At 40.2% G+C, this 24573-nt stretch overlaps 2 protein-coding genes across 27 annotated transcripts; one reads left to right on the forward strand and one right to left on the reverse strand.

The window, feature by feature from the left end:
• Nucleotides 1-532: 532 nt before the first annotated feature.
• On the forward strand, nucleotides 533-9000 carry ETFBKMT (electron transfer flavoprotein subunit beta lysine methyltransferase). Of its 14 annotated transcripts, none has more exons than XM_086884843.1 (8): nucleotides 533-637; nucleotides 2349-2490; nucleotides 2965-3085; nucleotides 3175-3240; nucleotides 3846-3954; nucleotides 4202-4648; nucleotides 7155-7285; nucleotides 7966-8898. In XM_086884843.1, exons 6-8 carry the CDS (start codon nucleotides 4329-4331, stop codon nucleotides 8328-8330), a joined length of 816 nt encoding a protein of 271 aa, XP_086740969.1. In that variant the 5' UTR covers nucleotides 533-637; nucleotides 2349-2490; nucleotides 2965-3085; nucleotides 3175-3240; nucleotides 3846-3954; nucleotides 4202-4328; the 3' UTR covers nucleotides 8331-8898. The 14 variants fall into 14 exon arrangements, with proteins under 14 accessions (XP_086740969.1, XP_086740966.1, XP_086740962.1 ...); XM_086884840.1 differs by lacking the exon at nucleotides 2349-2490 and adding an exon at nucleotides 1516-1622 and having other exon boundaries at nucleotides 550-637; XM_086884836.1 differs by lacking the exon at nucleotides 2349-2490 and adding an exon at nucleotides 1516-1622 and having other exon boundaries at nucleotides 550-637; nucleotides 2965-3240.
• On the reverse strand, nucleotides 5123-24098 carry AMN1 (antagonist of mitotic exit network 1 homolog). Of its 13 annotated transcripts, none has more exons than XR_015285638.1 (9): nucleotides 21371-24098; nucleotides 18102-18234; nucleotides 15670-15814; nucleotides 15108-15325; nucleotides 13653-13709; nucleotides 12623-12734; nucleotides 11950-12040; nucleotides 11664-11709; nucleotides 5123-7025 (listed from the first exon to the last, which is right to left on the reverse strand). XR_015285638.1 is itself a non-coding variant. In XM_086884859.1 (9 exons), exons 3-8 carry the CDS (start codon nucleotides 18141-18143, stop codon nucleotides 11967-11969), a joined length of 648 nt encoding a protein of 215 aa, XP_086740985.1. In that variant the 5' UTR covers nucleotides 18144-18234; nucleotides 21048-21112; nucleotides 21371-22707; the 3' UTR covers nucleotides 9580-11709; nucleotides 11950-11966. The 13 variants fall into 13 exon arrangements, 12 of the variants coding, with proteins under 12 accessions (XP_086740985.1, XP_086740987.1, XP_086740981.1 ...); XM_086884859.1 differs by lacking the exon at nucleotides 5123-7025 and adding an exon at nucleotides 21048-21112 and having other exon boundaries at nucleotides 9580-11709; nucleotides 21371-22707; XM_086884861.1 differs by lacking the exons at nucleotides 5123-7025; nucleotides 21371-24098 and adding exons at nucleotides 21048-21112; nucleotides 21246-21317 and having other exon boundaries at nucleotides 9580-11709.
• Nucleotides 24099-24573: the final 475 nt, after the last annotated feature.

Here is a 24573-nt window from a genome sequence, read left to right on the forward strand (position 1 = left end):
TCAGAAGACCCTCTTGGACCACCTCCCCAGCAGATGTTCAAAAACCACAGCTGCTGATTATTAAGAAAAAGCGAGTAAAAAACAACTGAGGATTTGAAGAAGTGCCTAGAATAATAAGACTAACCTTTGAGACCTGAATTTGTGCTTTGCTTAAGGTAGAGATCCTCAACGCACCCAGCACGCTGTAAAACCTGCTCACCTTTAATCGAAAAAATTAATAAATTAGCTATATTGCTTGACATATTGGCAAGTCTAGAATTTTCATTTATAAGACCTCGATCTGATCTGCATAGGGGAAAACAGCCCCTCATTTGCCCTGCTGTTCAAGTGGGACGCGCATTATCGCTCCTTTTCCCGCGTGGATTTTTATCAGCGTTTTTAAACACAGCGCTAGTTCACATCGACGCGAGTCTTTCAGAAAAGCCTTTCAAACGCATTCGGAGCGGAGCAAGCCCAGGGCACGGAGCAGGGCTCAGCCTCGGAGCGGGGCAGGCGCTGCAGGCCGGGAGAGAGCTCCGGCCCGAGCTGAGGCGAGGCCTCGGCGGCGCTGAGGGCAGGGCCGGCCGCTCGGCGCTGCCGCTTTAAGGGCGGGCGGGAGCGCGGCCCGGCCCCGGCAGCGCGGCGGCGGCAGCAGCAGGTACGTGCGGGCCGGGAGCTCCGGCCGGGCTGGCAGCGGGCCCGGCTGTGCCCCTGCCCCGGCCGGGAGCTGCCCGTGCTCCCGAGGCCTGCGGCTGCTTTGCCGCGGGAGCCCAGCGCCGGGCGGGCGGCGATGGCGGCGGGGCGGCCCCGGCCGCTCGGCCCGGGGCGCGGGAGCGGGCTGGCATCCATCGAGGGGAAGGTGCGGCGGGGTGGTTGGGCTTTGGACGCCTCTTGTCACCTAAAAAAAAAAAAAAAAAAGTTAAATTGCATAGGAATAGAAATTGGCGTTTCGGTTTTGGTTTTTTTTTGTTGTTTTTTTGGGGTGGGGGGGGGAGGTTTTTTTGTGTGTTTTGCTACGTTTTTTTCTTCTTGTCCAAATTTTACTTGCCCACTGATTTATAGTAAGATGGGCAGGCCAGTATTGTCAAATGAAGGGATATCCACCCTGATTTTATTCCCTGTAGGATGGGCAGGCCAGTACTGTCAAACACAGGGATATTGTTATGAATGAAATTAGACAACTAGGTCTATAGAGTTAACAGAAATTTAATTGAAAATAAAAACAATTCAGTGAATTGAATAGCAATTTGGTATAAAATAATACAATTTAGCGAATGTATTCAAGTATATATATGTATATATACATGTATGTAATTTTCCAGTAATTAAACATGATTAAAACATAAGCAAAACTGACCAGGGTACGGAGAGGGCTTCTCACCCTACCTCACGTACAAAACAAAGCAATTCAAATTAAACTTATATACTATGTGCTTATACATATTAATTTATGTTTCCTACAAGTTTCCTCCCACTTTAAATTCTTAAATTCTACGTCACTATACTTCATAGCATATATGCTTCACTTGTTGTTAGGGGTCTTCAGTCTTCTTTTGGTGGTCTTTGGACGAAGGTTTACACTCATCCTCGTTGGCCTCTGGATAGCCTCCCAGGTTGTGTGTGTGTACTAAGTGTTGTGTTATGTAAGTAAGCATTATGTTCCAATAATTAGCCTTGCATTTAATAGATAAAACCATAATTTCAGACCCTATGCTTGAAGTTGTTCCAACTTTGTCCATCTCAAGGTCGATTCTGTCTGGAGACATTACTTATCTTAAAACTACATCCTGTATCCTATTTTTAACATGTAACATCTGCAAAGGAGTCCATCTGCCTTGTAACACTTAATTCCCTTTATTGCTTTCTAATAATAACTTTCCAAATAGTTACAATTTAGTTAGCACGAATCATCTCCATTTATCACAGATATCCATCCTGATTTTATTCTCAGGAAAACAGGCAGGCCAGTAGTGTCAAATGCAGGGATACCCATCCTGATTTTATTCCCTGTAGGATGGACAGGCCAGGAGTGTCAAACACAGGGATATCCATCCTGCTATCCATCCTGATTTTATTTTATCCATCTTTATTTTATTTTAGGAAAATGAGCGGGCCAGGAGTGTCAAACACAGGGATGTCCATCCTGATGCCTTCCCTCACTGAGCACTTAAGCTCAGTTCGGCATCTTGAGCGCTGAGCTCTTGGCAGGTGTTTCTATACTGATGATTAATTTCAGCAGAGTAGCCATCATGACAGGCCATGCAAAATAAATGCTACAGAATCACAGCCCTGCTAATTTGCTGCAATTCATGGAGAAAAGCCAGCATACAGCATTTGCTGACAAGATTTCTCTCTCCAATTGATTGCAGTTAACATCATGCTTCCCTTAGGCAGATGAGGATTATAGAGCTCTGCCTTCAAGAAGGAAGGCATTTCCTAATTGCATTCATTAATTACATGGACTCTGATGAATGGCATTCTCCAGTGTGGAAAAATGTAAAATATTTGATTGTGAGTATTTATGTGTAATAAAAACGTAAAGCCTTTAGCCAATGATTTAAACAAAGATTTAGTGGGACTATCAGCCTGAATAGCAAAGTGTGAAGTTCACAGCTTAACATTTTAGTAAGTGATGAAACTAAAGCCAGTACTTACAGCAGAGGCCAGCACACAACAAAAATACCGCTGAACACATATGATTTTTTTTATCTATTCAGACAAATGTAGAAAAACTGATCTAACGAATTACAAAGCGTTAAGACTTTTTCACTGTTTGCTTCCTGTTGTCCCTTTGTCTAGTTTTAAGGACAACCTGCAATAGCTATTAGATGAAGTTGTCCATGATTCTTCTGCTGTGAAAAATTGTTTGGGCTGGAATGAAAGTTTTATTCATGCATCATTCTGCTGGTTTGTGAAAACCACTGCAGAAGAAAGAAAACAATTGCAAAACAATGAGTTCAGTTTCTTGTTTGTTTGTACTTGCAGTCTTGCTCTTGTGGAAGCACAGGCCTGAAATGCTTCTCTGGTCATCAGTTTCAGGGGAGGCTCAAAAGCTGTGCCCTGAAGCAAGGAAGTCTGAGTTATTGAAAAGAAATTAGAGAGCAAGGTGAGGAAGGAAAAAGGATATGAAAATACTAAAGCATGGGTGAAGGAGATCTAAGCAGGAACACTGGAAAATATTTCCTCTCCCTTCAGACCACTTCCTGATGTGTGTACTCCCAGGATCAGCATAGGAAAGGCCCCAGGAGCAAGAGAAGGCAGGTGAGGAAAGTTTGGTGACTAGGTGCTGAGAGGCTCCTCCTTTGCCTATCAGTGCAGTGCTGTGCCTCTCTACTCTCCAGTCTCTTGATTCTTAAACTAATCTAAACTCTTACATACCTTTCATTCTCCTTCACTGTTTGTGTGAAGCGTACTACACACCTTGAGTGGTGTGACAAGGCTGTCCAGTCTGAATGTATCACCATCTAAAAACTTCATTTAAATGTGTTGGATTCAGTTTCTCTCTTCAGACAGCTTGGAGCATGTTTATACAGTTTATCAGAGTGGGCTATAGAGATGTTTTCTTCTACAGCTGACAGCATCCACATGAGACTATTGCACCACAAGACGAACCAATCCTTTAAAATACAGACTGAAATGCAATGAATTAGGACTACTATGATTAACATCAGTTTTGTTTTGTTTTTTTTCTATTTTTGTCAATTTTTGAGCTGGCAGATTGATAAATTTTAGGGAGAGAGAGGAAATCCTTTAATTGCTTGCCTTTAAAAAGATGCTTTTGTATGAAAGACTCATCACTATTATAAAACCTGTAATTAATGGTGTCTCTTCAAACAACCTACTGATAACCATTGCTATGTCCACAGGCCCTGCAAATGCCAGAGTCTTCCTGCAAAATCTGAAGATTCAGTGGAAGAACCTTAAATGGGAGTAGATTGCTGTGTGTATATCTTCAGGGCAGAGGGTTGTTAAAAGGTTGCACATTTAATTTTTATCTCTATCAGCTGTCCCACTAACTGGTTGTTTCTCAGTGGATAAGTTTACGGTACTCTTCTGTATGGGTCTCTTGCTAGCTTCTTCCTCGAATACCCCTTCTTTCAGACTTAAGGGGCAGGGGCAAGGCACAAGAGCATAGGGACTTCCTCTTCTTAAAGTCCCTGGTGGTACAAAGCCTTGAAGTCACTGAAGAAACATCACTTACGTAGCATTTTTCTCCTTTCAGGAATTGTCATCCATAACTATGAAAAACAACATCCTGTGAGTTTGTTTCAAGCTCTGTGCCTCATCACTTCCTTCAGATAAGCTGTGCTCCAGTCTCTCCTGGGGAAGGCTGGTGTCCTTGGGGAAGCATGGCATTCCGTGGCTGGAAGTGGCTCCTCCTTTTGGGCAGGCAGAACACTCTTGCAAAGGTGTGGAGAAGCAGGAGGGGAGGCCCCTCTCTGTGCTGGAAGCGCTGCTGCCATTGGAGCACAGGCAAGTCTCTGAACCCTGAGGTCAGGGCTTTTTTGGAGGAGAACACCGAGGTCACCAACAGCGGGCACCTCACACCAGAGATCCGGCTGCGCCTCCTCACCCCTCGCTGCAGGTTCTGGAGAGAAAAGCCTGACCTGTGGCCTTATGGGGACCCCTTCTGGGCAATTTACTGGCCAGGAGGCCAAGCCCTCTCCAGGTATGCAGCACAATGCACAACAGCCGATAAGTCCAGGATGTCAGACCTGGCTCTGTTTGTAGCGATTCCTAGTGATGTGTGTTTGCCTATTGTGGGTGCATTATCCATCCTCCTCTCTGCTTACTCTGGAGTGTCCCAATCTCTGCTGCCTGGCAGCGAGTTCCAGCACCTGCTGTGTAAAATAACTCGTGTCTTTGAAGTAGAAATTAGTTATATTCAGTGGCTATGCATGTGCTGACAACAGGGCTGAATTTGGATCCAAGGAAGGGCTGTGAAGTTGCCATCAAAATGTAGTGAGGTGTTTGGAGTGATAGAATTAAACAAGAGGATTGCTCTTTTGTCATAACTTGTGTGGGTTTTTTTGTGGAGACAGACAGGAGTGTGGATGTGCTTCTGGTTTGTTGAGAAAAGTAGTTTAATGCTGATGCACTTGAGCCTGAATAACTCTCCTCATCTAGGATTTCAGCAGCCTTATTTTTGCAACTTACTGTGGCTTTTAGTCACACCAGAAGCCACATTTTGATTTTGTTTGTCAAAATGTCTTTAATGTTCTTGATTCCCAAGAACTACAGTTCTTTTATTTTGTAAAATCTCTCACTTAAACAGCAGGAAAAAAAAAAATCTTAATTTTTACAGCAGAGAACAAGCTGTCAGAGAGTCCCCACGTAGATGAAAGGGAAGAATCTGAATTGGGGCGTTACTGTTTTTCTGCAAGAAAGCATAAATAAGAAGGCAGTTTTGACCAGGTAAAAGATGAGTCTTACTGTTAAATTATGAGTTGATTAGCCTGCCACGTAGATGAACTAGAGTGCTCCTAAACATGGGGTATGTAAAATAGATTAACTAATCTCTTCATTTTGTTATCATATGATTTGTATGCTCAGATATTTGGATAGCAGTAATAATTATCTGGCATTTCATTGCTTTATTGTCTTACTGTTTATGCACTGATTTGATGTATTAAGAAATGTCAGAAATCAGTTGCATAATTTGGAAGAGTAAAAAGGGAGCACAAAAACATATGGTTGCCTCCATAACTGTCCTCCTTTCACAGCTGGTGTTTCCACAGCATCAGGAGTCTCCTGTTTCAAGCTGCTTACTCTTGGTGTAATCCAAGATTCCTCATTACCCCAGGAGGGCAGAGACACTGTGTGCACTGTGCCAGGGGATACAGCAGCATCCAGCTGTTCTGAGTCACCACAATCAGCAACAGTAACTCAGTAACCACTCAGCCGGAAACAAGGGCCACATCATGCCCTACACAAACTACTAATGGAAACCCAAACCCAAGATGAACCCCTAGAAAGGAGAAACACAGCACTTCTATGGAGATTCCATCCCTGTCCTTGGTCCTGGTGGTAAACTAGGGGCTGTCCTTAGGGGAGTGCTGCTAAACATCTGAGCTGCTGAGCCTCAACACAAATGTCCTGCACTTGACAAGCTTACCAGGCCTCTTGGTGCCATTCCAGGCCCAGACATTTCCATCCATTTGTTCCCAATGTATACCAGTCTCCATATTTCTGTTACAGTTATAGACTGGAATCCCCCTGCAAAAGCTGTGCTTACTTGTAGCCCTCTGTGAAGAGTCAGCTATCACTCTCCCTATCAGAAGATAACACAAATGTAGAATCCTTTCTACTTCAAAAGAAGTTATGGAAATTGGCAGTAAAATTATGGCAGTTTGCAGTAATTCATTTCACCCAGGGCTCTTCTCCCTGACACTTGTGGCTTTCCCCTTTGCAGCCAATTGAATTTCAAGGCAGTTGTTTAAGTTCTGAAATCTCTGCAATGGTTATAATATGATTCATAGTATTTAACAATAACTGCTACTTGCCTTCTGTCAGTTCTCCACTTCCAGCCTAAAGGTTTTTCAGGATTTCTCTTGGCAGGTGTCAGCAATTAGATGAAGATACACTTTCTGATCACCACAGCTCTATTCTTTTTCTTGATGCTACTCAGGAGCAACACTAAGCAGTCTCAAAGCATTTGCACCTCTATCTGCATGGCTCAGGAAAAGAAAGAGGAGAAATTCCTCTTCTTTGAAGCAGTTGCATAAGCACTGTTTCAGATTGATGGGTGGGCACCATGTTCACTGTGATTACATCATGTTTGTTCAGTCAGATTGCTCTTAATTTCCACAAATCCTTTACTATTTCTTGTGCATTCTGATGAATTCTAGTTACCTAGAAGTGTCTTTCTTACCAGTTTGTGTCTACTTAACAGAAAAGCTCACCTGTCAGAGAAGGAGCTGAATAACAGAAAATGTTGCTTACTTGGCTGAATTTATTTTTGTTTGTGGGTGGGAGAGGAGTAAGGGAGAAAAATGATGGTTCTTGATTTTTCTATCATCCGAGACAAATAAGGAGTTTCGTGGCAGCTGCACATGTAGAATAGTGTTAAGGTACCACACTTCATTACATGTTTTGTAAGAAACTTATGCAGTGTAATGTAAACCTGAGAAATTTGCATGATCTGGTTCACTGCTTTAACAGCTTTTCTTTTTCAGGTACATTTTAGATAATCCAAGTGTGGTTAAAGGGCGATCAGTTCTGGATCTTGGAAGTGGATGTGGAGCAACAGCAATAGCTGCTGTGATGAGTGGTGCATCCCACGTCCTTGCCAATGACATTGATCCTAGTAAGGCTTTTTTTCATCTCTGTGTAAAGATACTTACTCATTTTTAAAGCACCTTTAACACAGACTTTTCTTCACTCCATTTGGGAGAAATTCAAGTTCCAAACAGAATCCTAAGAATGCTAAAAAGAGGAATGGGTTTTGCCAGTATTGGAAGCTGGGCTGTACCAGCCTTTCTTGGCCCAGGTCTATCTCCATAGCTACTTAGAACAAACAGGAAAGTTTCTGGTTTGGATGAGAGCTCCAAGCACAAGGAGCAAGCTGGCTTCTCTGTAGGACAATGGCATTTTCCTGTACATCAGGGCCTAGATTTTGCCTTTTTCCTCTAGACTTTGTCTTTCCATAATTGACTTATGAATACAGTTTGTTTGTAATTTAATTACTCATTAGTTAGGAAGGAAGTATATCCATAGATTAGGGCAGTTATTATATTCTACTTCAATTCCATGATTGGTTTCTATTGGTATCCATTCTAGGAATACTTCTTCCCTGTGTCATGGTGTAACAAGGATAAAATTTCATCACTTCATGCTAGATTTTGACTCATCATAAAAACCGTAGAAGCCCCCTAGACAGTATCAACAACAACATTTGAGAGATTAAATTGAAAGATGTGTCACAGAAATGTGTAAGGGGGCTGACTCCTAAAATGTAACTTTAATTTTCCTATGACTTTTCTTCAGTTGCAGGAATGGCAATGATCTTGAACTGCGAACTGAACCACTTGAATCCCTTCCCCATCACCATTAAGAACATCATCAATTCAGAGGCTGGCAACTGGGACCTCATAGTTCTAGGAGATATGTTTTATGACGAACAACTTGCTGATGGTCTGCACCACTGGCTGCAGAAGTGCATCAGGATTCACCAGACTGAAGTGCTGATTGGTGACCCTGGCAGGCATCAGTTTCTAAGCCACAGCATTCACAGCCAGCTGCACAAAGTTATAGAATATTCACTGCCTGAGTATACGAGACAAGAAAATTACGGGCTAACATCAAGTATCGTCTGGAGTTATCAGCCCTCAAACGGCTTAGACGACTCTTGAAGCTGCCTTTCTATGGGATTTTGTCTCACTTGGTTGGCTTTTTGCAGTTATATAAAATGAAAATGGAATTAAACAGAGAAATTATCTGTTAAAGTAAAGCAGCTTACTGTACCTCCACTGGACTGATTTCAATCATGCTGAGGCTTTTGCTCAATTTGAGGTAAAAGCTACATGCAAACTGTGTTCAAAGGGGCCTGCACTGAAGTGCAGATCTACAAACAACTTACATGTAGGAGTTTGCATGCTTGATGTTTCCCATGTGTATTTGTGTCTTGCTGACATTCCTGTGAAATGTTTTGGATGTCCAGCATAAGACTGTGGGGAGAGGGCTGTGGCTGAAGGACTACTCCACTGCTTCCACAGGCTTTTGCAGCTTATTTATAGAAAATTTCTAAATATAGAAAATTATTGCTGCCCTCCATAAAATTCTCCACTAGATTATTAGCTCATAATATGCTCAACTTGAAGTGCCTTGTTTTTTTTTTTGGGTATCTCCTCTGAATGTCAAAGTAACTAAATTGAATCCCCCCCCTTTCCCTCTATAATAAAAGTTTGCTCTTCCTTGAAACTGCCACAGTGATTGTGTAGGAGTTGCACCCAAATCTAAACTCTGCTTCTTGACTACCAGCCAGTGTAAAAGCTTTAATAAATGGAAAGTGAATAAATAGTACCAGCTATGGGGTAACTTCATCCCCCTGAGAGTAGGGTCAAGTGATCAACATTCCCTACATTACCCTTTGCAAGGGCAAACCAGGCAATGTCACCTTGGGAAGCTGCTGAGGGATGAAGTCTACTTCTGTGACAAACAGAGGGTAACTAAATAAAAACAGGGAATAAAAGCCTGATATAATTATTTTGCTCTTCTCTTGAGGAGATGCTGGACAAACTCCAGGATCATCCTCAGTTTTATCTGCCAACTAAGAACCAGTTTCATCTGCCAAACATGATAAAAAAAAATCTGATCCTCAGGTAAGATGTTGTAACTGTAGCCATTTGAAGAATAAGCCAGTCTCAGAGCAGTCTTACAGAAGTGTCAACTTTAGCAGTCAATTATTGAACAAGCAGAGAGGGGGAGCTAACAACTGCACCATAGAACACAGTGCACCTACAACTCTCCCAGTACCAGCTGCTGTGGTGGAAGCTTACAAATGTGAAAGAGTGTGTGGCATTCACTCAGAAAATCATGGTATCCATGAAGTAGAAGGTTTAGGAGCACAGTCAGATGTACATGGTTCTATAATCCAACAAGTTTTCAGAACTCTCCAAACAGCCAACTTCTAAACTTTAATCTTCAGAACAATATGTGAATATTCTGCAAGGCTCACAACAATAACAATATCCAAACAATAGAGAACATGAAGTGGTAAGCACATGAGGTTCTCCCACTTCACCCAGTGTCTGTAAACATTTGTTGAAAATTACTATGAACCAAAAAACATTCCAGTAGAGTTAAGCAAATACTAAACACATAAAGGCAGACTCAAGCTCTAATGGTGAAAGATTTAAAATAACTTACATTAAACTTTCAAACCTAAAAATACAGTGTTACCTTGTTGTACAGCTTTTTAAGCACAAGTTGAGGATGTACCACTAAGTTACACATTGACAAGAGGCTGTAGGGGAGGATGGTAAATCTACAGGCACGCTTAAGGACACAGTATAAGCTGCATCTGCCTTCAACATAACAAATCCAAGGTTATATCAGCAAGGAGAAAAAGGATAACTTTGACACTGAGGTTAGCATTAGCATTGCTTCACAGAGCTGCCTAAACAGCTACACAATTCAATATCAAATATAGTGCAACACAGATTTGTCCAAGAGTTCAAAGGCCCTGACTGATGATTCCACAGGGCTTAACAATAAGCTAATCTTTAGAAAAAAAACCAAAAAAAACAAAGGGGAAATAAAACATGGTAATTAGGTTATTAGGTCTCTATCTGGCACAAGGATTTGCTGCAATGACAACTGTCAGATGCTTGTGGCTACTGTAGCAAAATCAACTTCTTGCACCAATGGTTTGTACTGGTGCAGTTACACCCGCAGGGATCATAGGAACACATCACTGAGCTGAGCCATGCAACAAGAATAAGGGATTTATGTGCTGCTCTTGGAAAAATATGCTTTTAGTTACACCTGAACAACTTTTCTAAATAGACTTGCACTTTCATAAACCATATAATCAAGAAGAACAAAGATGGTTGTCAAACATCATAATATTCTTTAATATTGGCAACAAAAAATACGTTCCATGCAATTAGACCTGCACTTTTAATAGATTAATACAAGACTGGTTTATTTCTGCAACACTTAGGTGTGGCTATAACAAGAGTTAAGTGGTAAACATGTTCCTTATGGTTGCCTAAACTCTTAGGGTTTCCAGATGTCATCAAATCCATGTTAGATCACCATAACTAAACCCTTCTACTTCCAGATCTAGAGGATGAACACAGTGTGTTCCATGCCCTTATAAAGCTAAAATGGCTTGCATTAAGGAGCTTAATGCAGAAATCATAGAATTCTCACTAGAGGGTATGCTGGTCCAAGAAAGCCAAGGAACATGACTGGTAATTGTGTTAAGAGCACTGCTCCATCATGTAATAAACTCATTCTACAATTCAAAAATTAATTTTTAATATGACTATACTTGAACAATAATTTTTTTGGTATTTTCACCTTTTGGGGGCCCTTGGATGTATAATGAACTGCATACAGCAGAACACATACTCTACCATCCTGTGATTTATGTCCCCAGACACTACATTTGGTCCTATTTCACTCACAGATACACTTATGAGTACCAATGTTTTGTTCCCTAAAAGGATTTTCCTGTAGAAACACAGGCAAAATACAGAGCAAATGGAATATTTTCCCATATATAAAATCCTTTTGGTCACAGCTACTACTCTGAAATTTGTAAAGTCACCATAACAGTTCCAAAGCAAGTTTATGTTTACACATTCACAGGCTGTAGTTTTGGATATGTAAAAATCCAGCAAGTATTTGATGGTAAATAAGAACAGAAATCTTCAGTATCAGTAACATCAGAAGAAAGGTGCCTATATTTTTTATTTCAGACCTAGCAGAAGTACATGGTGAAAGGAGAGTCTTTGTTACTATTGAAAGTACATTTGTACTGCTGTTAATGCCACCTCCATTCACCAGTTCTGTCTGTTGATTTTTGTTAAACTCCCAACTTTACAGACATTTCTGTGTGTCAATGTTATGTTTGGGCTCGGTACTTTTAGCTGCAAGTACCATCCCAGAATACAGAACTCCGAACACAGACTTACCTAAACTGGGTTTGTACAAATTGCTAAATTGCTAAAGGATACTAAGTAGCAGCCAAATCCAGCACTTCTTGAAGCCTGAGCAACGGCCCTGTAATATTAATTATAGTTTAACTTCCCTCTTAATGAAGTATGATCAATGCAAAGACAGACAGGACTCAAAGGAGATACAATGGGGAAGCCGAGGCTCACAGGCAAGGACTGGAATGGCAACGGAGCCCTCCAGTGGGAAGCAGGAGGGATGCAACCTGGTGGCACAAAAGTCACCAGCCAGCTCTCCAAGGTGCATGTTTGCTGAAGGAGCTCTCCCACCTGTAAACTTGACACTCACATGTACAGCATAAATCATCAGTAAACAGTCCAAGTTAGTTGCTTGATTTTGTTTGATATGATGAGTTGCTCTAAAGCATCTCGGGAACGATCTGAAAAAGAACAAAGGAATTTCTTGTTTTTCATTCAGATTATAAGGTGCTTGGAATAGATACACAACACAGTAAGGGAATTCTATATCTGTATTTATGCTTCTTTTGCTATCATCACACTTCAGATACATCTGTAGGAATCCAAATCCTCTTGGTTCTTTCTCCAACCACCTAACTGTAAAGCATCACCAACCAATGGAAGTTAAAACATCCATAGGCTGTCCTACCCCATTCCACAGTTTCTTGAATGGATGCTGTTCCACACTTTTGAGTCGGGGAACAGAGTCGGGGTTTAAGATGTTAGCATTTTTCTCAAGTCTTTGGGTCTCCATCAACATGCTGAGGGGGATTATAAAAAGGAAGAAAAAAATCCAGTTTCCAAAACAACAACAAAAAATTCTCTCTCTGAAGGCTGCTACATTTCAAAGCATAACTCTCACCTTGCTTTGAAAATCTCAGTGTATGATTATTTTATCTAGTAAGTTATTAATTTCTTTGGGATTACTTATGGAGTACAGTGTGCTTTTCAGAAAGCAAGAAGGTATGATCAGCATGTAATTATCTTCTTATGATTAGACCAACCTGTTATCAGTGGGCATCCATGGAACAGAAAAATGTGTATCTTGGGACAACAGGTAAGGACAGCTTCCACAGCCACGTCCGTCAGGTTCACACAGCGCTCCATGTGTATCTCCTGTTAGGAGAACAGGAATGACAACAGCCTGTCTGAGCACCCAGAGTTTCAGAGGCAAAGCTTTCCTTTGCCCAACCAGTTTCAAAGATCTTCAACCAGAAGGAATTATGACCTCTGTGCACTGACCTCATATGTGGTCCTGTACAGACCAGGAAAATACTGATCTAAGGAAAAATAAGACAGCTTTTCCGTAAAGGGTTTAAACTAAAAACATAAACCTGAGTTTTTCCAACACACACATACCATTCAAGACATCTGAGAAACTCTTCAATGAGATTCCATGGTGAGTCTCATCACTTTGACATTCTCATACCAATTGATTTTCCAGGAGAACAGAACCCAAACTAAATTCTGGTGTTTCCCAAAATTTCCCCAAATAACCTCTGCTGGAGTTTCTAGTATTTCTATTTATTTATTTTTAGTATTTCTATCTATTTATTTTTACATGGTTCCTAAAAGAAATCAAGTAACTTCTTCAAGATTAGATTAAACCTACTCTTTTCTTAATTTCTCTTCAGTTGTTCAACTACTGCCTCTTGTACATGCTAGGAAAACATGAAAAGCAGAATAAAGAAACAGATTATTACCAGCTTTTTTCCAGTCCTCTAAATTGCCTTACCTATCAATAAAAACAACATACAAGAAGAAATGCAGAAAAAGGACAATTTAATGAAATCTAGTGAAATTAGGATTTGGTAAAATATTTTGGAGATCATAGGATAAAAGTAAAAAAAGCATTGTCTTATTGGAAAGTTTTTCCAATTTATAAACTCCAAGGATCTTGAAAGATGTAAGAAATGAAAGTCAGTCAGCAAAAACACTTCCTCAGAAGAAATGCTACTGATAATAATAATTATAATTTTAAATTGCAGGTATTTTCTTTTGTTCGTCCCTTTGTTATTAGGTTGAGTCAGTTACCTTTAAATTCTTCGAACATGTTCCACTCACTAGTGCTACAACACCATCATCTGTTACCTGGAGAAAAAAACCACAATGGATTAAAGCTCAATTTTTTCAAACACAGCTATTTGGATGCAAAAATCATATTAATTTATTCACTCCCTGCAGTGAGTGAATACACTTAACACTACAGTATTTTCTCCCCAACTAAACTTGTATAGAAAATTAGCCAAGCTGTGTTTTTTTCATTCTATTAAACACTGTTTCATTTTTCTGCTAAGTGATCCAGCCTGGCTTTCTGCAAGGATGTTTCCAAGTGTGTAACTGCTATTCCTGCAGCTTCCTTCTCTCATTTAACAGTGGATACACTAATACGGTCAGAGCACAGCACTTTTAATTTATAGGTTTAAAAAGCATTTCTGCTCTACCTAGACCAATTTGGGTTGGGGAAAAAAGTAAACATAGCAGAAAAGTATTAAAAAAAAAAAAGTGTAAACATGTAGTTACTCAAGAAGCTTTCACCTCATTTAAAATACACACAGGGAAGCAGCTATTGTCTATAAAGGAAGAGAATCAAGGAAATAAAAAAGCAATGAAGAAAATCTGGAGAAACAAGACAGCAATAAATAAAAATTACCAAATGAAATATTAAGACTCTTTTGACACCCTACTTCTGGAAAAATTGAAAGAAGAATAGCATCTAAAATAAGAACCTCCTACATAATTTCCAGAACTGACATTTCATTATGAACGCTCAGTTCTGGACTCACATTTAACATAATTACTCACCATCAGTGTCAATTGAATGCTACACTTACTGCAGAAAACCTTTCCCTCGCTTCATTATCTCACTGTAATTATGAAATATGTTACAGGATTGCTTTTGCAGCTCGTCTCCCCTTCTCAAGCTAAATGCTGTTGTTAAATCTTCTTCCCTGCCATTTCCAACATTTAAAATGTTGTTTTTTCAGTGTTGACTCTGTACCATAACTCTGACAAGCACAATCACTCTTAAATTATCATTTAATTACAGAGTGTTTACTTCTACTAGGGGCTTGTATTGTTTAACATCCTAGATTATTACCTACAGCAGTTTGTCCTAACTGCAAGCTGGCAAAGATCTGTCCAAGATCCTACTTTCTTTAAACTGAATATTTTGTATTACTTTATCACTTAAAAAAAATAGTTGTGCTAAATAAATATACTAAAAAAAACCCCAAACAACCTAGGCAGATTCTAACAAAGGTTTATCTTTGGTTCACTATACATGCTCTAATACCAAAATGTGTATTTTTCCAGTCACCAATAAGCAAAATATACCTTTCCTTTTCCTTAAAAGGCAAAAATTAGAAGTAAACTATGCTCTACAATCTTGTCAAGAGCAGAGCAAAAATGATCCACTTTGAACTTTATCATGACAATCTTAAAAAAGAAACAAACTAAAGCCAATTGGCCAATTGCCACTGTAGTTACCTGAGTAGATGAGAAGTCCACACTGTGAAGAAATTTGCAGTTTTCTCCTAGTGCCTGCAGAGATGCATCCATGATGCCCGAGCAGCTCCCCAAGTTCACTATTTGAAGGAATTGGCAGTTGAGTGCAAGAGCCAGAATTCCACTGTCAGTTATATCACAGCACCTTTTGAAAGACGCTTCACGCAGGTAAGGACAGGATAAGGCCAGTGCTATGACTCCTGCCAAAGAAACAACTTGAAAGAGTTATTTATTCTTTAACATAACCACCATGCTGAGTCCAAAGGATCTGGAACAAGTTTTGAGGAAGGAACAATTAAGATAAAGTGGAAAACATGTTGAGCATGGCATGGTTTTACCAGAAATCTAGCAGGAGAGTAACCTGATAGTTCTCTCCTAGGATAACTTACACCACTGGAGAGACTTTTAATTAGTACTGGGGTGGCATTGGGGATTTTTTTAAAGCAATATTTACCCTAGATATTTTCTTGGCAATTTTTTTCCAATTTAACAAGAAAAATAAGCCAGAAATAAGATCCCAGTTATCTGTGCACAGATAACACACCTTCTGAAGTAATTCCAAATCTGTTCTCCTTGCAAGAATTTAAGTTGATTTTTTTCAGCTGCTTGCAGTTATAAAGCTGCAATAATGCATTATCTGAAATATCACAGTCTCGGAGGTCCAGAGACTCCACAGCAGGGTGCAATACCTGTAATGAAAACCCACCATTTCAGTCAAACTCTGCTCTGCCAACAAACATCTGCACTTTTATATAAAGTGCTTGTAATACTAGACATCACATAGAAGTTTACAATAGAGGGTGGGGTTACCAGTCCTAGGAACTAAAATCTAAAGAAAATCTGGTCTATATGTGCAACAGTTCAGCTCCTACAGCATGAACTGTTTCTGAGACACACAGAGCAGGAACACATTAATACTTAATGTGTAAGTAATGCTACTTAAACAATGGAAATACAATCTTGGTGATTCACTTGCTACGTGTGTACCCAGGACAACGCCCTCACACCTGTTAGCACACTTTGTGGGCAGAAATCTGCAGTGCAAAACAAAATACTGACTGTGATCAAAACTTCAACAGGTAAGCAGAACAGGTAAGAGTGATATTTGGAAGGTATTTTCCCCCAAACACCCCCACACACTCTTTTGCTCATAAACAAGCACTCTCATTACCATACCATGAAGAGGTACCAGATCCTCATTAAATGGGATCTTTCACTCCCCCAAGACCCAGATTGGAATTTTTGTGAAATCTTTCCCAAGAGAACATTTATGAAAGCTAGACCCAAAGCAGTGGAAGGCCTCCGATTTTAGTAACAGCCATATACTCCCTTCAGCTTGTTACTCCCTTAACTCCCAGGGATAGAAACATAAATTTCCATAAACTAGCAAAGATAACAGCACAGCTGACAGGCTTGTTAAAGGCCTGCTCCTCCTGGTGTTCACTCTAATAAGGTACTACAAGAAAAACTGGCTGTTTTGCAAATATATAAGATTTTTATATAGACAAAGGGTTGTCTGGATGCAGCACACAAAAAAAAAAGATATTTTAAAATACAGGCTTGTATTCTGTGGACACGTGTTGAATAGCTTTATAAAACTATCTAGTAAAGGGGATTTAGAATAAAGAGTTTGACATGTCTGTGAATGGCTGGTTCAAGCAAAAAGCAGAGCAAGGGGGAAAAAGACACATGATAACACAAATTTGGACAGAATAGGGAGGTAAGAGATTAAATAGAAGTTCACACAAAAGTACAGATTAACAGAATTTCACCTGAAACTTAACTTCAAGCAAAATTCTTAAAAAACACCCCAACCCTGAAAAACAGAGAAAAGATATGAAGGATGTGTATAAAAACAAATGGGAAACTGCTAGCAAAGAAAGCTAAGGTATAATACGAGCAAAGAAAATGATGACAACAGAGGATAGAATTGCAGGAACAGAGAAAGAAAAAACATGAAAAAAGAACCAGAGCAGAATTTTCCCAGAGTCACAAGGAAAATAGGCTCCAAGAGAAGGCACTCATCAACTGCTGAAAGATGACAAATACAGAGGAGACTTTAGAAAGAGACAGCAGAAAAGTCTGTAAATTAAGGTCTCAAGTTTATTTCCAGACTAAAATTAAATTTTGTGCATTCATACATACACAATCACATGGCTTTAATTATATATATATATATATGTATGTATTATATTATATTATATATAATTATATAATCTCTTGGGATGTTTTGAAATTATCCCTTACTGAAAAGGTAGCCTAAACCAGATTTTGTCCAGGCAATTTTCCAAAAAGTAGATAAATTAATAAGAATTTGATTTTTACTCAAAGACTTACTTTGTGTAAACACAATTCTTTTTATCTAAAGCTAAAATATTTTGTTTGTAAGTTTTCCACAGTGCTTCTGCCTTTAGTCTTGGCTCCACTATCCGGACTCTGAGAAACTGATAATATTTGTCTCTTGAGTTACAGGTCAAAGCAGGAATGCACAGGGAGTCATTAATTTTCTGTTTCACCAAGGCCAACCTTTAGCTTCCCTCAATTCTCACACCTCCCTTTGAGGCTGAACAAGATAACCATAAACAGATAGCAAAACAAATGTGTCCCTGAATTTACAGCTGAAGAAATGACATTAACTGGTGTCTCACTGAAACACTGACACACATCAGTGTGCAAAAGGGATGGGAGAACTTGAACTACTGATTTCTAGCTCTGCCATCCTTATATTTCTAGGAACCAAAATTTAAATAAACTATATGGAGATTGTGTGCTTAATGTCAATAGAATTCTACCGACAGAATTCTATCAAGCTGATGAAATATACAGCTTTACATGATATACATGAAGTTTTACATAATATACATATAATAAATTATGCATGAGCATCTCAAAACACACAATACTCAGGAACAGACTGGTGTGCAAGAGAGGATGCTTTCCCCTCCCAAAACAGACAGTATAGTTTTGGACTCTTACCTCACTGATATTTGCATCAGTTATTTGCCCTTGCCTACTCATTAGTTTAATCAGTTTATCCTTTATATTGGGTGGCAAGGGCTTAATATCTGCAGAGTATCTGGACAAGTTCTTTGTCAAACACTGAAGGCATCTGAAATAAAGAAAAGTTACAGTACAGTCAAAAAGAGACATTACATAGTAGAACTAGAACAATCAAGCCATAAATTGTTATCTTCTGCATCCAGCTATGGTCCCCTCAGACCTTATCAGTTTCAGCTGTTCCATGTTGCCATTGATTCAGCTATTGCCCTTTGGGGTCAAGCATCCTTCATCCTTATGTGAAGCTGTTCCCTAAGCAGCTGAAGGCAAAAATCAGCCCCTCAACCATTTTTTTCTGTGCCTTTCTCAAGCTGTCTCCAAAATTCGCAGTTGCAGTGTGAGCTGTTCAGCATCTGATCTGGTTGAAAATCCCCTTGACTAAAACTCTGAGGACACAGAAACAACAGTGCCAGGAAAAGTGGCTAAGTGTAGGGTGCAGCAGCAGCCTGGAGTAATGCCAAATTAAATTTAGCATAAAACCACAGCTCTGGAGTCCCCACAGGCAACTGGTTTTGCAACAAAACCTTGTCTGGCATCAGAATGCCACCAAACTGCAGGAAACTAAAATCACACCAAATAAAAGCTTTAAAGAGGTCAAAATATTAATGCTTTATAATCTGAAGGGTAGCACAGACTTAAGGCAGGAAAGGAGCAAGATTTCCAGCATGGAGTCAAGTTAAAAAAAACCACTGAAGTTCATACTGAATCAAAGGTTTAAAAGAATTTAGAAGCTAAGAATGTAGTTACCAAGACAGAAGCAATATATTTTGATTCAGGGTTTAGCAAGAGGAATAGAAACTATGTAGATGGTTAATTATTACCAGATGGACCTAGGTAGAGCTAAGACAATATATTACTTGCTTGACTTAGTTGTGTTTGTAGAAGGAGACAGGAAAGATGAGCTATTGTAAAGATGAAGAAACCGTAACTACACCTGGGCCCAAAACCAGCCAGAACCAGGCTGGGGAGCTTGGACCATGTCCAAGGGTCCAGAGAACCTGCCAGCAAGGCAAAGGTGAAGAGTTTAATGAGAAGAAAATGTCCTTGACTTCATCTTAGGAGACCACTGACCCATTTCAAAACCCACTGACTCATTTTGAGGAACAACTTTGAACTCATTTTAATATGAAGTGAGGGTATGCAAGGTTAGGTAATGCATATATATATAGGTATAGTGAATAATTATATGAATACATAAGATTTTTGTGGATAAAAAGAGGGCAAGAGCCCCATGGATTTTGCACATGCCTTTGGAGATTACTCATGGTGTGCTTGGTGTTTGTAACAAACATACACTTTCTAACTTTAACTAAAGTTGGAGAGTCTTTGTCTGCACATCAGTACAGTGCAGGAAAAGCACCTCGAGCAGGTCACTGCAGAGAACACTGTAGGCAGGAGACACTTCTAGCAGAACCTGGGCAGTCAAACCCAGGCCTTGCCTGCAGAGACCCTTATATACCCAAGCACACACCAGGATCAGCTTTAACTCATTCCTCCAGAGATATGCAAGCATTCCATGCCTTCACGGAAACCTCAGTGACTGCTGGATGAACTTGGCTGACTGACCAACAGAGAAGCCTGTACCAAGCTCTGTCTCCGTACATCCAGGTTACACCATCCACATTCTCTGTTTTGAGATTAAACAGCTTATCTATATACAACATTCCTCAACTTGACTTCAAAAATTAAGAAAATTGTTTCCCTTTTAAAAATAAAAAAAATCTTATCAAAGATAATAAACACACCATTTATTATCATCTCTGAAGACCACAAATGTGAACCTGCTCACAGGCAGGATCTGTGCAACATGGTGAGCAGAAAGGAGGGGCTTGTCTCACTAATGTAGCTTCAAAAGGGGACTGTAAATCTAAACCAACTACTTAGTTCAAATTTGAAGAAAAGACCCCACACCCAGCACAGATACATGGAAATCAATGTGAGCGATGCCAACTGTCTCTTACCATGGCATATTAAATTTAGCTTGAATGGCTATTAAGATTAATCATGTTTTTTTCAAAAAGCTGGTTTATATTAGCACGGTACAATACTGATCTGCAATTTAAAGAATTATTCATTAAATTATAAAGGTTTTCACAGTAATTCTACTGTATAGGAAACTATAGGACACTTACTGGCCGCACCATAGTAACTATAATCTTATCTTTAGTGCTGTAAGGTACAAATAATAACCTAAGTGTACACTTTGCTAGCTATTTTCCTTTTATCTTTCAAATGAAATATTTTATTCCTGTGCTGTTTCTAACTTCCTCTGGAACACAAAGGAATTTGACAGATAACACAGAGAATAAAAATTTTCAGTTCTCCTTCGAGTTGCAAGATAGAGCTTAAAGACTAAGTAGCAACTTAGATAATAAAAAAGTAGACACACAGGATGCTAAACATAGCTGGAACCAGTGGATAAACAGATAATGAGGAATATAGCGGCTTCTGTGCCGAAGTTATGTAACAAGAAGCAACAGAGCATGCCCTAAGAGAAGTTCAAGGCAAAGTCATCCTTTGCAACACTGGGGACACTTGGTGACCACCAGAGACCCCTACAGATGACCCTCTAGGACCACAGAAGGACTTCCAGTAAGAAGTGGATGTATGCAAATTAGTTCCAGGAAAGTGATATTTACGTATTAGCCAGGAAGTACGCTTTAAAGAATACATAGGAGCACTATGGAATAAACATCTTGTAAAGTGTCCCGATATACTCGCTTAGAGGAAAGATCCTCCAGATGTGTCCAGCTATGCAATAAAGAATGCCTGCTTTCTAATGCTTCAAATTGTGTTAGAAAATTTGTTTTCTAGCCAACAATTTGTTTTCGGTATCAACATGGAGAAAAACTCAGAGTAACACACCATTCACTGGATTCTCTAGGGCCAGGTGAAGCCAGGGATCCTCAGCCGTCCCTCCACACCCGGATCTGTCAAGGATCATCCTGTTACCTCCCTGCCAAATCTCGTCATCCCTGTCACCTGCCCTGTAACTCCTCCCAAAGGGGCACCTCTGACAATCCCTGCAGCCCCCGAAGGCTGCCAAGCCCTGCCAGCACCCACACTGGCTGCACCCCCTCCTCCACCGCCGCCTCAGGCCTGCCGAGCCCCGTCCCCTTCCCAGTCCCCGGGCCCGGCCCCCTGGCGGGGCGGGCGGGCGGGCGGCAGCGTGTCGGGGCGGCACTCACAGGTCCAGGAGGAGCCGGACTTCCTCGCCGGCGCCGTCCCAGCTCATGGCGGGGAGCGGGGAATGCGGCGGGGCCCGAGGAACACAGCGGGGAGCGGGGAATGCGGGACGCCGGCCCGCCCGGCCCGGCGGTCGGTGCCGAGATGGCGGCGGCGCCCGGCGGGCTGACGGGAGATGTAGTCCCGCTCCCGGCCCGCTGTGGAGCGCCTCGGCGGGGCTCAGGGAGCCCTCTGAAGCGGCCTGAAACACCCCGCAGCAAAAAAAGGGGGTTCCCACTCCCCATTTCCAGAACTTAATAGTTAGGAGAAAATGTTTTCCCAAGCCTGGAAGAAGTACAGGGGAGACTGGGAGCCTTCAGGCAAGGGCCACAGTGGTTTTAAGGGCCCTCTCCCTCCTTGCTGCTGTCAGCGAAGGTATTCCACAGCACCAGGTTTCCTATTACCGCCATCCATCATCTGCCAGCTGTTTCGTCCTACAATTAATTTCGTCTTTGTTTTTGATTTTCTTTGGGGTTTTTTGTGTGGTTTTTTTATTTGTTTGTTTGTTTTTGTTTTCTTTCCTTTTTACATATCTAAATGGTGTGGTATAAATTGAGACCACACATTCCTTGGAAGCTGGCAGCATTATGAGTATATAAACACTGCATCCTCATTGTGAGGAACGATGCTCACTCTTTAAAATTTTTAAAAGTTTAATAATGGATAAAAGGGATAAAATCCAGCACTGGGCCCTTTGCTATCTGCCAAAAACACACCCTTAGCTTAAAACCACGTTCCTTATATACTGTTACATACAGGGGCACATGCATATTTGTAAGAGTTTATACATATTCTAACATTCCTTCGAGTTTAGATGTTTTTTTGCTTGGTTTTAGCCTTTGACTTGTCTCCATGCCATCTTGTAGATTAAACCAATATATTTTATTTCTTCTGGTTCCACCCTATTGTCTTTAAATTCCCTGATAATGAGGAGTCAGTAAATTGGGTTCTGTTTTTTGTCACTGTTATCTTATCACTCCGATAGTCTACAAATGCAAGGAACTACCTAATGCTCTTACACCATTCTCTTGAGTTAGCCACATAAAAATATTTTAACATCACATAGTCTCTATTTTAGTATTATGCTACGGCCTAAGATATATTTATCAAATTATTATTTACTATTTATATAAGCTATATGGTACATACATAAACTCACAGATTATACTATATCAAGAAGCAATTAAAAGGAAATATAAATTGTACTATATCAATATCTTCGTGATTAACAATGATATGCAAAAGCTAATACATAAATGCAAAAGCCAATACTATATTGTCATTTACAACAATCAGCTTTGAACCCAAGACCCACCACCCACCCCTACTAAAAAGAACGTGTGATTGACTAACAGATGGAAACAGCTGTTCTCACAAAATTAACAGAAGGATCCATATCTAAGAGAAACATAGGTTCCTGATGATGCCTGATGTGAGGCTACTCCTTAAAATTTTGAGAGTTTAGTAAGGGATGATAAGGGACAGATCAATAAAGCAAAAGTAACAGTACTGGGTGACTGCAGCAGCCAGAAGCAGCCCAATTCTTTAGCAAGCCATCCTTTATACTGTTGCAGCTGCATTACTTCCCCAAATGACTCTGCACGTTTCTCAGAGCCCATTTACCACAGCTCTGCCTCAGGTTGCCACAGCATTGCAGAAGTCCACAGCTTTAGTCTCTGAGGGTCTCTCAGGGAGGCAGTCCAGGGTGGTCTTCTGATGCCACTTTAGACGTGGTATTCTGCTTTTATGGTATCTTGTTCTCTGCCTGTGATATCTTGGTTATACATTTTGCAAGAGCAAATGTACCTTGTGATACATCTTTTGCAAGCACACTTAACACCTTGTGATAGCCTTGCTCCATGCAAAAATTTAGTTCTACTGTTCACAAAAACAATTATAATTTGCACTGTATCTACAGAAGTGGTTATGATTTATTATAATTTGCAAAAGCAAATACATAATAGCGAAAGTCAACTGTTACATAGCAGATTGTAACACCTGAAAATTTTGTGAAATCAACAGCTGAAACATCTGGATTAACAAATAAACCACAAGGATGCTGATGGATGATAACGCTCCAAGGCCAACAAAATACGCTTTGTGATTAGTTAATTAGAAATATCCATTAGTAGGTAATTGGATGATTCAAATCCTACCATTACGGTGAAAGTTATAAAACACCTTAAAGAAAAAATGCTTGTATGTGACCAGTTTGGCCGTGACACCTCATGTACATGATTAAATATTTATCCTTGCAATGCTATTCAGTCACCATGAGCCAGTTATTGAAACAAAGGTCAACAGACAAACAATTTTCATCTGTTAAAAATGCATTTATTAAGCCGGCTGAGAGAAAGCATTAGAGCCTATGCTCTTTGAAATGCTTCTCTAGAAGCATTTCTGTTCCATATAGATTTCAGTGGGTTTATACAGCATTTTTACTACATTTCCCACTTTCCTTTTTTGCTTAGTATTCAATAAGCAAGCAATTAGGTATGCATTCCATCAAGCTACTATATCTTTAACCTATTGTTGATGCAAAACCAGCCAGTCTTCCTTATCTCTTCCCTGCACAAGAGCATAGGTATATATTACACCCAGCTGCTTGTCTTTCTAGTTTACTAATTCTGTTTACTAAATTTCCTTCCCATTGTTAGCTATTCTGTTATAGTGAAATTAAAATCTTTATTTTGTTAAGTTATAGTCATGTCAGTACTTCAATTTACATGTGTTAATTACAAGCTCCTGGTTTCATTGGAAGGCCTCCCTGGAGATCTCTTTCCTGGGGTCAGGAGACATGATAAAGCTGTAGCAAACTGAGTGGTACTGACATGTTCTCTGTGCCTGGGTGACAAGCCTAAACAGCACACAGGTCTGGCTGACAAGCAACCAGTTCTCTTCCTATTTTTCATGAGATTCAGTACACTTTCTCCAACAGTGAGTCTGGAAGAAGGTAGTAACATGGCTAGGGTTGCGCTAGGGGTAGGTTTACTGTTCCTCAGCTTCTCAAGTGGAAGTAATTAAATAATTACTAGCCCAGTGACTTTAACTGTCTAACCTCAGGAGCTGCTTCCAAAGTAGCTCATGAACTGCCAAACTTCACACACCTATGCTAAACACACACCTATGGTGTATCTCAAACTGACATCAGATTATCCCAAGGAAC

Source organism: Cyanistes caeruleus, chromosome 4, assembly GCF_971803275.1.
Source record: "Cyanistes caeruleus chromosome 4, bCyaCae1.hap1.1, whole genome shotgun sequence".
Classification (NCBI taxonomy): Eukaryota; Metazoa; Chordata; class Aves; order Passeriformes; family Paridae; genus Cyanistes; species Cyanistes caeruleus.

What these genes read in the sequence shown, in the direction of transcription:
- ETFBKMT (XM_086884843.1), top strand. Translation starts at nt 4,329, where the DNA reads ATGGCATTCCGTGGCTGGAAGTGGCTCCTCCTTTTGGGCAGGCAGAAC. An exon ending in GGAGGCCAAGCCCTCTCCAG is followed by an intron (nt 4,649 to 7,154) that starts GTATGCAGCACA and finishes TTTCTTTTTCAG; the next exon opens with GTACATTTTAGATAATCCAA. An exon ending in TGCCAATGACATTGATCCTA is followed by an intron (nt 7,286 to 7,965) that starts GTAAGGCTTTTT and finishes ACTTTTCTTCAG; the next exon opens with TTGCAGGAATGGCAATGATC.
- AMN1 (XM_086884862.1), bottom strand. Translation starts at nt 21,417, where the DNA reads ATGAGCTGGGACGGCGCCGGCGAGGAAGTCCGGCTCCTCCTGGACCT. An exon ending in TGGACTTCTCATCTACTCAG is followed by an intron (nt 13,710 to 15,107) that starts GTAACTACAGTG and finishes TTTTTTCTCCAG; the next exon opens with GTAACAGATGATGGTGTTGT. An exon ending in TGGATGCCCACTGATAACAG is followed by an intron (nt 12,041 to 12,622) that starts GTTGGTCTAATC and finishes GTTCTTTTTCAG; the next exon opens with ATCGTTCCCGAGATGCTTTA.